The following is a 12,533-nucleotide window of genomic DNA, read 5'->3' on the forward strand; positions in this document are numbered from 1 at the left end:
ACGAAACATTGGGTTTTATAGAGCACGGTCTACAACAGATTCTCCGCCCACATAATCGAGATCCTCTAAAACTTTCTCTCTTTCTCATTTCAATGTGAAAGTTCGTGCAAAGCTACAAGAAAGAACGCCCGGTAACTACACTTCTACTTTACCTTGTTTTCCATAAATCTCAGAGCTTCTTTTTTCTTATCATTCCTCCACGGTTTCCGTCTCTGTTTTCGTTATACATAGAGAGATCTGGATTTTTAATGATTGAAGCGGGCCACCCTCTAATTAAGGTGAAATGGGTGTCTCGTCTTCTATTCTTAATGTCAGTTTTCTGTCATTTGCTTGTTTTCCGGTCTAAGTATTTCATTCATTTTCAAAATTTTGAGTCATTTTCACTATTAAATGAAAGAATGACACTTTAGGTAACTACTTACTCTATTCATTTATGTGCTAAGTTGAGAGATTTACCTTTTGGGTTTTTTCTTATTTATGTGCTAAGTTGAGAGATTTACCTTTTGGGTTTTCTCTTATGTCATTCTTTGATTTGATGATAATGTTGAGGGTTTTCTAGTTGGCTGTATATTGACTTATTCATCATGCATTCACTTTTAAGAATCACATGCATTGTAAATAAATTCATCCTACAGATATGTCACTCAGACGGGAGCTTGCTGTTCTTCAGAGATCTCGATCTATGAGAGATCCTTCCAATAGTCCACCTTCATGGGGTTCCACATTTGTGCTTGATCGGCATCTTAGAAGGGGCCATGCAAATGATTCAATGTGGGAAAATGGCCGACCTTCTATGGGAATTGAACAGCAAATGGGCATTAATGGCATTAATGGACATGATGGGGGTCAGGAATGGTCAAGAGTCAAAAGAGATATACCAAATCTAAGAAATTTGGGTACCATTCAAGACAATGATGTTATGCTTCATAGGTCCATTCTTGCAAACTCAGGACAAAATGATAAGAAAATGAAACAGAAGGGAAGGGATGAACAAGATCATCATCATCACATTAGGACTCTATCTGAGCAACTCAGTGAAGTCAGCTTCCATGGGCAGTATCCAGGCCCAAAGAGAACAAAAAGGCGAAAAAGGATTAAGAGCACACGAAAAACCCGAACAGCTAGAGTCTCCCACGATATTGCATCTGAAAATGAAACTACCATGTCCTCTAATTCATTTGGTCATAGTTTAGAGGAAAATGTCAATAGGTCTCCAAGTAGTGGCTGTGGTATTCCCTGGAATTGGTCAAGAATTCATGAAAGAGGAAAAACATTTCTATCTTGTGGCTTGTCCGATTCAAAATCTAAGAAAAGTGGTCCTGCTGCTGACTGGATGCATGATTATTCAGGCGAATTAGGTCTTTTTGCTGATAATCTATTGAAGAGTGATGAAAGTGTATACGAAACTAGAAGACACCAGAATCTAACTCAGAAATACACCCCAAGAACTTTCAGAGATCTCATTGGTCAGAATTTAGCTGTTCAAGCTCTTTCAAACGCTGTAGCTAAACAGAAGGTTGGATTTCTGTATGTATTCTACGGGCCTCGAGGTACAGGAAAATCGTCTAGTGCGCGTATATTTGCTCGAGCTTTAAACTGCTCGTCTGTGGACAGAACTAAACCATGCAGCATTTGTGATCCGTGTGTTGCATATGATTCGGGAAAGAGCCAAAATATTAGGGAAGTTGGTCCAGTTAGTAATTTTGACTTTGAAAGTATTATGGATGATGTTTCACATCTGCAAGTGTTCATTTTCGATAATTGTGATACTCTGTCTACTAATTACTGGAGTGCAATATCAAAGGTTATTGATAGAGCACCGAGAAAAATGGTGTTTATCCTTGTATGTTCGAGTCTTGATGTTTTACCTAATGTAACTGTATCTAGGTGCCAGAAGTATTTTTTTCCGAAGCTGAAGGATACAGATATTATGTATGCTCTACAGCGAATATCATATAAAGAGCATCTAGATATTGATAAGGATGCATTGAAGCTAATTGCGTCGAGATCAGATGGATCGTTAAGGGATGCTAAAATGACTCTTGAGCAGTTGAGTTTGGTTGGGATGAAGATCTCGGTTCCTCTAGTGCAGCAGCTGGTAATTTTCTCTACTTTTCGCCTCTTAAAATTTATTTGTTTACTTACTGTCTGCATGAACATTCATTGTTGGTTTTCATATTTCAACTTGACATGTAGTTTCATTTAAAATATGGCATCTAACAATTAATAAGCTTTCAATAATGGAATTTTTTTACTGCATATTCCTTATTAGTAATTTAAATGTCTTATATTATGTCAATTCAGATTACTTGAAGAAAAAACTTCTAAATTACCTTATGTATTCACATAACTTTTATTATTTATTCACATTTTTGTTCTAAATTTCGTCTATTAATGAAGAATGATATTTGTTTTGATTGAAAGACTGGGTGATGGTTCCTTATCATAATAAATTTTGAACATAAGAAATTTCTTCCACCAAGTACCAAAAAGAGGAGTTCTTTAGAAAAAATAAAAATGAAGGGACCTATATAAATAAATAAAAAACTAAAGTTACTCGAACTTAATTAAAAACAAATCTTTTGAATTGGAAACTTTGAACCTTTCATTTCTATATCAAAAACATATCTTCTATTTTATAGATTGATTAACCATAGATCAAAATCATGTCAGAAAATGGAATTAGTTTCTTATTTTTGTTTTGAAAATGTGTTTAAAGCATTATAAATGTTTTAAGGAAATTCAATGCTTCACTCAAACACCATGGAGCTTGTTTGATGTTGGGTTATTTGGATTTTAATTGGTTGAATTACTATAATGTTTTTTGTGTTTTAAGGTATTTTAGCATTTGATTGACGAATTGAGTGATTGGATGGTAAAAAAAAAACACAAGAGAGCTCATTGGGTTGAGAATGAAACAATTGTGTTGTAGAGCATCTAAAGGACTCTATTATAAACACTTAAAGCTCTATTTGGACATACTTTTGTGTCTTAATCTGGGTCAAACTAAATTCAATTTCCAAATGTAGTTCCCATATCTGAACAAAAATGGCATTTCCAATGAAATAAACTTTGCACTTGAAACTGATGCGACAGTGTTTGATGTTGAAACAGTTTATATTTGTTGGTTGACAACTTAACATGTCTAAATCTCTCCTTACAGGTTGGACTTATCTCGGATGAGAAGTTAGTAGATCTACTTGATTTAGCATTGTCTGCTGACACTACAAACACTGTCAAAACTTTGAGGGAGATTATGGAATCTGGTGGTGAACCATTGGCTTTTATGTCACAACTTGCTACAGTAATAACTGATATTTTGGCTGGCAGTCATGATTTCATAAAAGAAAAGCCTGGAAGAAGATTCTTTCGCCATCAAACCTGTAAGTTTTTATAAATTGGTTCTCATAATGTTGGAATGTAGTCTAATAAAGAGCCTATTCTTCTTTTTTCAGTATCAAAGGATGACATGGAAACACTCTGTCAAGCTCTGAAAACATTATCCGAAGCAGAAAAGCAATTGAGGGTATCAAATGACAGACTAACATGGCTGACTGCTGCACTTCTCCAACTTGCTCCGGATCAACAGTATATGCTTCCGCCTAGTTCTTCTGCAGACGCAAGTTTTCGTCATATGTCTGAGAAAGAGAGACCAAGAAAGAGTGATGTGGAGAGGAGGAGATTGTCAACAAAAAATCTTGGCACGGAATCTTTGCGATCACCAAATCCTAATGAAATTTATTATAATACCAGGATCAAAGACAATAATGGTTCATATGGAAGACGACATTCTGTTTCTGAGGTGGCTGCTCAAAGGGTAAACCATAGACAGTTATCTGATACATTGAATGAAGAAATTTGGCTGAAGGTGATAGATAAGATTCAAATAAATAGCATAAAAGAGTTCATGCATCAAGAAGGAAAACTGGTGTCTCTCAGCTTTGATTCAGGTATTCCTTTATATCTTCCATTTCTAACAGATTTCTCATCCAGATGTGGATCAACATAGTGTATATGAACTTATTATTGGCAGTTTTTGTCACATACAGATCATACCAAGTGTATATGAACTTATTATTGGCAGTTTTTGTCACATACAGATCACACCAAGTGTATATGAACTTATTATTGGCAGTTTTTGTCACATACAGATCATACCAAGTGATCCCAAATAGGGGCTAATAGTGTCTTGACATGATCATTGCATTGAATTGGTTCACTCTTATGTTTTTTTATTATCGTGATATCATTTATATTGATCTTTTGATCTTCAATTTTGTTTTCATTCTCTGATGCAGTCCCCACAGCTCAACTGATGTTCAGTTCTCAGCATACAAAATCCAAAGCAGAGATGTACAGATCCTACATTTTGCAAGCTTTTGAATCTATTTTCGACTCTCAAGTCCTTTTACAAATCGTTAGTCCGTTACCAAAAGAATCGGGAGATATGACCAACACACCTATCGTCTTACCATACTCTAAGAATGCTTCATCTCTTCTAAACACAACCGGAGGACCACAACACGATAACTCAAAGGAAATCACTAGATGTAATTCAAAAGGCAAAAGAAGTATGAAAGGAAGGGATGGTTCAATTCGAGTGCGTCGATCATCTGGATCCGGTTCATTTGAAAAGAATAGGGATAACAATGAGATTGTTGAAATAGCTTCTCGAATTAAAGAACATATTAGTTTTACGAGTAATGCAGAAGATATAAATGAACAAAATCAAAGCCAGAGCATTGTTGGAAGCAAGATGTCACTAGCAGATGTACTTCAGCAGGTTGAAGGATCGAGAGGAAGACGAATTAATGGTTGGTCAAAAAGGAAAGCGGATTCTATCGCTGTGAGGCTAGAACAACAGAATCTGTATGTTATCTATAGTTCCCACAATCTTATAATGTTTATTATGAATTGGTAAATGTTATTATGTATATAACATTCTTGAATTGTGCAGGGAACTAGAACCAAGATCTAGAAACTTCCTTTGCTTGAAGGAATCTACTGTGGTAACTCGTCGAAAGGTAATCCTTTTACTTATTTATTTTTCAAATTCTCGGACCACCATTTAATGTCGTATTCTTCTTCTTCTTCTTCTATTTTTCAGTTTTCAAGGTGCAAGATAAGAACAAAGAAACACAGGCAAACATTGATGAAATTTGTGTCATGTGGAGAGTGCTACAACGATAATTCCTCAAGGTAAAATAGTCATCGTTAGTAGTAGTTAAGGTGGTGGTTGTTTTTGTTGTTGTTTTTAATAAGAAAACATATTCAATTTATTTGAAACATAAACAAAAGATTTAGACTTTGTTCTTTGAGATTAGTCTAAGGTTGGTCGGCTGTCATGTTGTCTGTCTGGCTGCTGTTGGGTCCTTCAAATCAAACTTTGAAAATGAAAGAATTAATATTCAATTTGGGGTTTACACTTTACACTAGTTTCATTACACGCCTAAACATGTGCAAACATAATAAACTAAACTAATCTTCCATTGTTTAAATGCTAGTTTGATTCAACTTGTTCTTTCACCAATAAATTTTGATTTCAAATAAGCTAATACAATATCTTGAACCCCTTTAGTATACGCTTTAACGGTAATTACACAAGATTAGATTAGAAACAGCTAGTTAAATGTTTGTTCGTAACCCAACATATAAAGTACATTACATTTTAGATCGTGACATACCCATTTAGAGACTGAATATTCCACAAATAGTACTATTAAGACGTGAATTCAATAATAAAGACTCACTAAGATAACCCAAATAGGCACAAGTCGGTGTAAGATTAAACGTTAAGTGTTCGATTTTCACTAAAATGTTGTAAGTTTTTAATTCAATAGCTAGGTCCGTTTGATTCAGTTTCTTTGCAACACAAGCGATTAACGAACAAATTTAATTGAACTAGTCTTAGTACTTAACCTCCAAAGAAGTCTAGTTTCTTTCTAAGCAACAAACATACCAAAATTATCTAGGAAGTAAAGCTTGACAATGGTCTAGATATGCAAAGGATGTCTTTTGTGTGAAGGGATTTGAATGTTAGATGATGCTAAGAAATAAATCCAAACAAGGCCTAAGTAATGGAGATGATAATGAGACTGTCAAGTGATGCCAGCCACTTTTCGCATTGAGGAGGGACAGCCAAGAATACTACATTGAAGAAGCAAATACCAAACAGTCCTTAATTACAAACTTAAGCCTATTTTATCTAAATTTAATTACTATTTTTCTTCCAAAAAAAATAAACTAAATTTTTTTATATATATATATATTTGAAGAAAAATACTTCCTAACATATTCTGAATTTTCAAACAAAATCAAGCAATTACATCATAATTTAAATATTTCATGTTACATCAGGTAAGTGACTTTTGTAACTTCGGCATAAACGATATTCAAATTTTGACATAATTTTGTCAATATTTTTAGAGTTTTTGTGGAATGAGCGAGACAATTCTTCGTGTGCAAGTGATTTTGTATAATTTGTTCGTTTGTGCGTGTCAATATGATATAATACATCTCTAAAAGTACTGTTAAGAGGTTCATTTACAAACATATATTGATTTTGTGGATTTTAAATGGGGAGCCTCATATGTTCACAAAATAAAAATATATATAATTTTGATCAAAAAAACACGTTTTGTAGACTATTGGCTGGCTTGATTGAATGGAGGTGGCTTTTACTTTGAAAATTTTCATTTCACTTGAAAGCATGCCAAAGTCATGTTTGGCTAACTTCTACTTCTTGACTAAGATATCCTATCTATTATGGCCAAACTAGTCTTAGGGTGGAATTGTCATATTAACATTTATTTATTTGGGTAAATTATTTTAAAATAAATTAATAAATATTAAAATTATTTAAATAATTCAATCTATTCAACAACAAATCATTTAATTCATTAATTAAATTACAAAAATACAATCTATTTTATTTTTTTTATTTTATTATTATATATTAATACTTTAAATCTTTTATTTAAAAAAAATCATGAACATTCTCAAAATCATTATTCATCTTTATTAGTAGTTAAAGTTGGGCAATGAGCTAGATAAATACGAATCTCACTCGGAACTTGAGTTGACACGATGCAAGCACGAGACAACACGATCACGACACGATTATGAGTTTATACGATTGTAACACGGTTACGAGTCGACACTGACACATCACGAGTATAGACACGACACAAATATAAACACGACACGAGCACGGGTATACACACACAAAACGACATAAACACAATTATTCACATGACTTAAGTTACTCACATTAACATTCTCTAAACCTATTACATTTTTATTCAAATAAATTATTTAATTTTATAAATATAATAATTATAATTAAACATACTAAAATACAATAAAAAAAATATTAACTTAAATAATATAAATTAAAATATAAATAAAATAAATTAATTATATGAATAAAAATGTGAGTTTATTAATAATTCTTTTCGATATTACTTTTATTAATTACTTATTAATTATTTATAATTTCAATTATTGTTAATTCATTAAATAATAAATATATGATAATAATTTTAATATTAATAATATAACTTATAAAATAAATTTAATACATCTAACTTATTAAATTAATTTAAATTTTCTAAATTAAAATAAATTAAAATAAATTAAAATAAATTAATATATTAATAGTCATATTTTATCATTTTTACTAACAATATAATTTAATATATATAAATAATTAAATGAGTGTGTCAAGACACGATTGTGTTGACACAAATAAAAAAATCTAGGCGGAATAACACGAAATACGAATTTAAACACGAGTTAGCACGACACGAATAAACTCGTAGATACGAATAACACGACACGTAAGAGTCCGTGAATCATAATATTTTGAGTGAGTTAAGACACGATACGATACGGATAAGATTGAGACACGAGACAACACGACACGATTAAGTGTCTAACATGACTTGCCCGAGTAAAATACGAACGTTTATGCACGATGGCCAGCTCTATGTCCTAATGAAAATTAAAAATTATTCTTATTTTTTTAATTTAGTAATTATATTTTTTAATTATATTAAATAAATATAATAACTTTGTATTATTTAAAAAAAATAACACAATATATGTTTAGATGACCTTTTCTAGGGCCAATCTTGATCATTATTTTTTAAATAATTCAGACTATTTAAAAATCTTAAATCCTACCCGATCTTAAAAATTTGTTTGATATTGAGTTATTTAAAATTTTATTGGATTATTTAAAAAGATAAGTTATTTTAATTTTAATTTGTTGAATTACTATTCATTTATTTTGTATTTAAATTTTATAAAAATAAAAATAAATATTTTAATATTTTAAGTAATGAAATGATTTTAAAAAAATGTGATAGAAGAGATCTTTGAGTAAGTTATTTGAGAATTTTTATACAAAATCCTTATATCTTAATATACATATTTTTAATAATTAAATAATTCAATTTATCTATCAAATATTGAATATAACCCATAACTTACTTATTCATACAAAAAAATCAAATATATAAAATTCCAAATAACAAAACAACAAACAACCTCTAAATTAGACTTTTAAAAATACTTCAAAGTCAACGTTAGTCATCGTCGGATCATTTGATCCGGCACGACATACGTGGCAGGATCTGACGGTGCTACTTTTTCTTCATATTTTATTGATGAAGACTGGTTTTGGCAGATGGAGATATATAACTATGAATGATCCAACGGCGGAAAATACTCATAATTATTTGATTGAGATTATTTAAATAATTTAATATAATTAAATATATTTTTTTTCATTTTTATTCATCAAATCATTTTAGTTCATTAATAAAAATATTAAAATATCATATATTTTAAATTATTATTTTTTATTTTATCAAAAAAATATCAATCTCCTCAAAATCATCACTTTTTAAATAATTCAAATTATATAAAAAAAAAAACCTGAATTCAAACAAGTCCTTGATGAGTTTACAGAAGTCAATTGGTCTCTTCTAGAATATTGTAGGCCCATAGGACTAGTACTATAGTACCACACTTTAGAACATTTGCAAAAACATTTTTTTTTTTTTTTTGTAAATTTACCCCTCCAACTTTCATATGGTTTTATTTATCACCTTAATATCAATATTGATAATTATTACATTTTTCAATTCCGTTATAAAGGAATTAAAATAAGGGGCTCATAATTCTAAATGTTTAATTTCATTTATTTTATCAAATTAAAAATGAAAATCGTGAGTAAATTATTGTACTAAGATTGAATTGGAAAGTTGAAATGTTTTATTGATATGAAGTATAAGTTTGTGGGCTGTTTGATAATATTATTTCTTTTCTTCGAGAATCTTATTTTCTTTATTGTATGTATAGAGGGAGTGAAGGTAAGAGGAAATTTCATGGTAAATCACGAGATTGATTAATTATATAAACATTGAAAATTTCTGTTCTTTCATTGAATTTGAATTTGGAGTTACCCTTTTTTAAGATTATTTGAATACTTTAAATACTCATATATTCATATAGAGTATACTTATTCAAATTGAAATAACATCACATGGGGGCTACTTACAATATATATAAATAAATAAATAAATATATATATATATATATATATATATTAATTTTAATTTTAATTAAATTAATACGACTTTACAATTATAATCTCTTCAATTTAATCATAAATATTATAATAAAAATTAAATATAACATATTTTTATTTAGATATTTAAAATCAATTTTACTTTTGGTAGGACGCAAGTAAGTGTCACTGTCTGAACAAGACGTTATGCGTTGACAAAATATTGATAGTTTTCATATGGGGCATTGTTAAGCCTACAAGTCATTCGCTAAGATAATTGTATATAATTTTTGTTAGGAAAATTTGGGACTCAAAGATTTCATCTAAGATCTCGTTTTTTATTTTATGAAACATTATTAATGGTGGAATTCTAACTGATTATATGTGCATTAAAAAAATTGTATTATAACTAGTCGTATGTGTCACGAAAATATTGAATCAGGAACTCACTTATTTTTGTATTGTCAGCGATGATTAGTATTTGAAATCTCTTGTGGAGCATATTGGAATTCATTGGGTGATGTTCGAGTCTTTGGTAATTGTTAAGAATTTTAGATTGATACGACTAATATGACAGACCTACATATTTGAGTTATCATTTCAATTATTTTTTTGTTATAATCGTCATACTTTCAATAATGATTGTAGTCGTTCGATGCGTATAATTAATAATACTATTATTATAATGATTTTCAGAGATTTGTTTATGAAAGTTAGTATAATTTATCGGAAGTTAATTGTCCTTTTCGAAAATTTACGAACTTAATAAATTATTAAGTACATTTTTTTTTTATTTTTTTTATTTTTCTTTTCATTTCTTGTTTTAGTGTTGTGTTTAAATGATTTTATTTTTATTTTTAATATATACGGGCCTTTATCCAAAAAAAAAATTATACTAATGTTGACAAATATAATTCATAAGACTTGGAGTTATTTGAATAAAGAGAGAAAAAAATGATGATTTAGAGTATTTGTATGTTTTTATCAAAATAATTTGAATTTATTTAAAAATGAGTGGTGGTGTTCTTGAGAATGACATAAATTTTTTTATTTTATTTTATAAATAACGGTAAACAATATTAATATAATGATAAAATGAATACTTTTTTTAAATAAACAATATTTTATATTTTGATTAATAATATGATTTAATGTATTGATAATATGATTTTTTAAAATTAAGTCAAACAAAAAATTTATCAAAAATTCGGATAAAATTAAAAAAAAAATCTTAAGATCATACAAGCTCTTAAATTAGAATCAAAATATTAAATTTTATTATTTCTCCTATTAAAAAAGAATTAATTTTTTTAAAAAACTATTTATACCAAACAAAGATTATTCAAATAAGCCGAAATCCCAAAACAATATATATAAATGAATTGGTTGGCACTATGAAGTGGACCTTGTTTAGTCAAAGAAAAAATAATGATGCCTACTTAAATATACATAACTCCCAAGTCCCACCACCATCCATCCATTAATAATATTAATGGTCCTGTTTGATTTTAAAAATAAATAGGGCGTTTTGAACTGTCAACAAACTTCCTCAATTCTATTAAATGCTTAAATTTAAATGCTTAAAACGCTCAAACTTCATAAAAATAAGTTGAAAACTATAGTATTACACTTTTTTAAAACAAACAAGGACTAAAAGTTGGAATAAAAAAATGGCAATAATAATATTGCCACCAACTCCGAATGCATCCACTTTCTCCGATAAATAGCGCTTGTAGGACCCGCTTCCTTTTCCGGGTCAACCCATCAAACATAATTATATAATTTATTTTTATTTTAACTCCTTTATTCATAAGAGAAAGTTATATGATAATTATATTTTGTCTTTACATTTTTTTATCTGAATTTGGATGATTATGTTTGGATTGATTTTATATATATATATATATATATATAATTTGAGTGAAAGCTTAATCTCTTGACATTTTATCTCTTACAAATTAATTATTTAATTGTACTAGTAGAATAAAATTAAATAAATATATAAAATTCCTCGTATAATTTAAAAAAAAAATTATTGTAGTAAACTAGTATTATTCTATAATCATCACATCTACTTTAAATTAAAAATAGACGAGAATAACTAGTAATTTTGTGTTTTCTTAATATAATTAAAGAACAGTTAACATGACACACTAGTCATACCCTCTTAAGAGTTTATTTGCTTAAAATATTATACGTATTTTATTTATTTATTTATTCACTTAGGTAATTTAAGTGTCAAGAATAATTCATAAGAAATAAAAAATGTCATCATACATTATAATAATAATATTATATGAAATATTATTATATAATATTTTGATAGAGCGTTATTAACGGTAAAATTCTTAGGTAAAATTCTTATCGATGATATATGTATGAAAATAAGTTGTATTATGTTAAAATATTGTCGTATTAGTCACAAATATGTTGAATCAACAACTCACTTACTTTTACATTGTTGACGAGTGAATAGTATTTGAAATATTTTGTGTAGTATTACTGAAATTTACTAGGTGATGTCTAATACTTGGATAATTATCGAAAAATTTAATATTTTTATTTATTTTTTTATAATAATATTATATGAAATATTATTATATAATATTTTGATAAAACGATATTAATAGTAAACTTCTTATCGATGATATATATAAAAAAAACTATATTAGGGTAAGTCATTATTGGATGGGTCACGAGTTTTCGCATTGTAAATAGTCACCTGATATTTTGCAGGTTAATGAGAAATGAAAAATTTAGATTGATATGAGTTATATATGATAGATCTATAGAGTAATATCTAAATAATTTTGGCAGGTGAAATATATTATTGTTAATTAAATTATATTAATAAAATATAATTATAAATAAAATAATAAGTGCTTATCTTATGATCGCTTTCAATTGAGGTAATATAGTTTTCCCATAAGCTACGCAAAGAAAGCAAATGGACAAAGAA

The 12,533-nt window shown here is 28.6% G+C and overlaps 1 protein-coding gene across 2 annotated transcripts; it reads left to right on the plus strand.

Moving 5' to 3' along the window:
• Positions 1 to 5,430, plus strand: LOC124936688 (protein STICHEL-like 4). Of its 2 annotated transcripts, XM_047477208.1 has the most exons (7): positions 1 to 131; positions 636 to 2,098; positions 3,164 to 3,383; positions 3,456 to 3,950; positions 4,299 to 4,869; positions 4,958 to 5,024; positions 5,108 to 5,430. In XM_047477208.1, the coding sequence occupies exons 2-7, from the start codon at positions 638 to 640 to the stop codon at positions 5,201 to 5,203; spliced, it is 2,910 nt and encodes a 969-aa protein (XP_047333164.1). In that variant the 5' UTR covers positions 1 to 131; positions 636 to 637; the 3' UTR covers positions 5,204 to 5,430. The 2 variants fall into 2 exon arrangements, with proteins under 2 accessions (XP_047333164.1, XP_047333163.1); XM_047477207.1 differs by lacking the exon at positions 1 to 131 and having other exon boundaries at positions 592 to 2,098.
• Positions 5,431 to 12,533: the final 7,103 nt, after the last annotated feature.

Source organism: Impatiens glandulifera, chromosome 4, assembly GCF_907164915.1.
Source record: "Impatiens glandulifera chromosome 4, dImpGla2.1, whole genome shotgun sequence".
NCBI classification, from domain to species: Eukaryota; Viridiplantae; Streptophyta; class Magnoliopsida; order Ericales; family Balsaminaceae; genus Impatiens; species Impatiens glandulifera.

Excerpts from the sequence above, each read along its gene's own strand:
- LOC124936688 (XM_047477208.1), top strand. The coding sequence starts at position 638 with ATGTCACTCAGACGGGAGCTTGCTGTTCTTCAGAGATCTCGATCTATG. Across the intron at positions 2,099-3,163 it reads TTCCTCTAGTGCAGCAGCTG|GTTGGACTTATCTCGGATGA; the intron begins GTAATTTTCTCT and ends CTCTCCTTACAG. Across the intron at positions 5,025-5,107 it reads CTGTGGTAACTCGTCGAAAG|TTTTCAAGGTGCAAGATAAG; the intron begins GTAATCCTTTTA and ends TCTATTTTTCAG.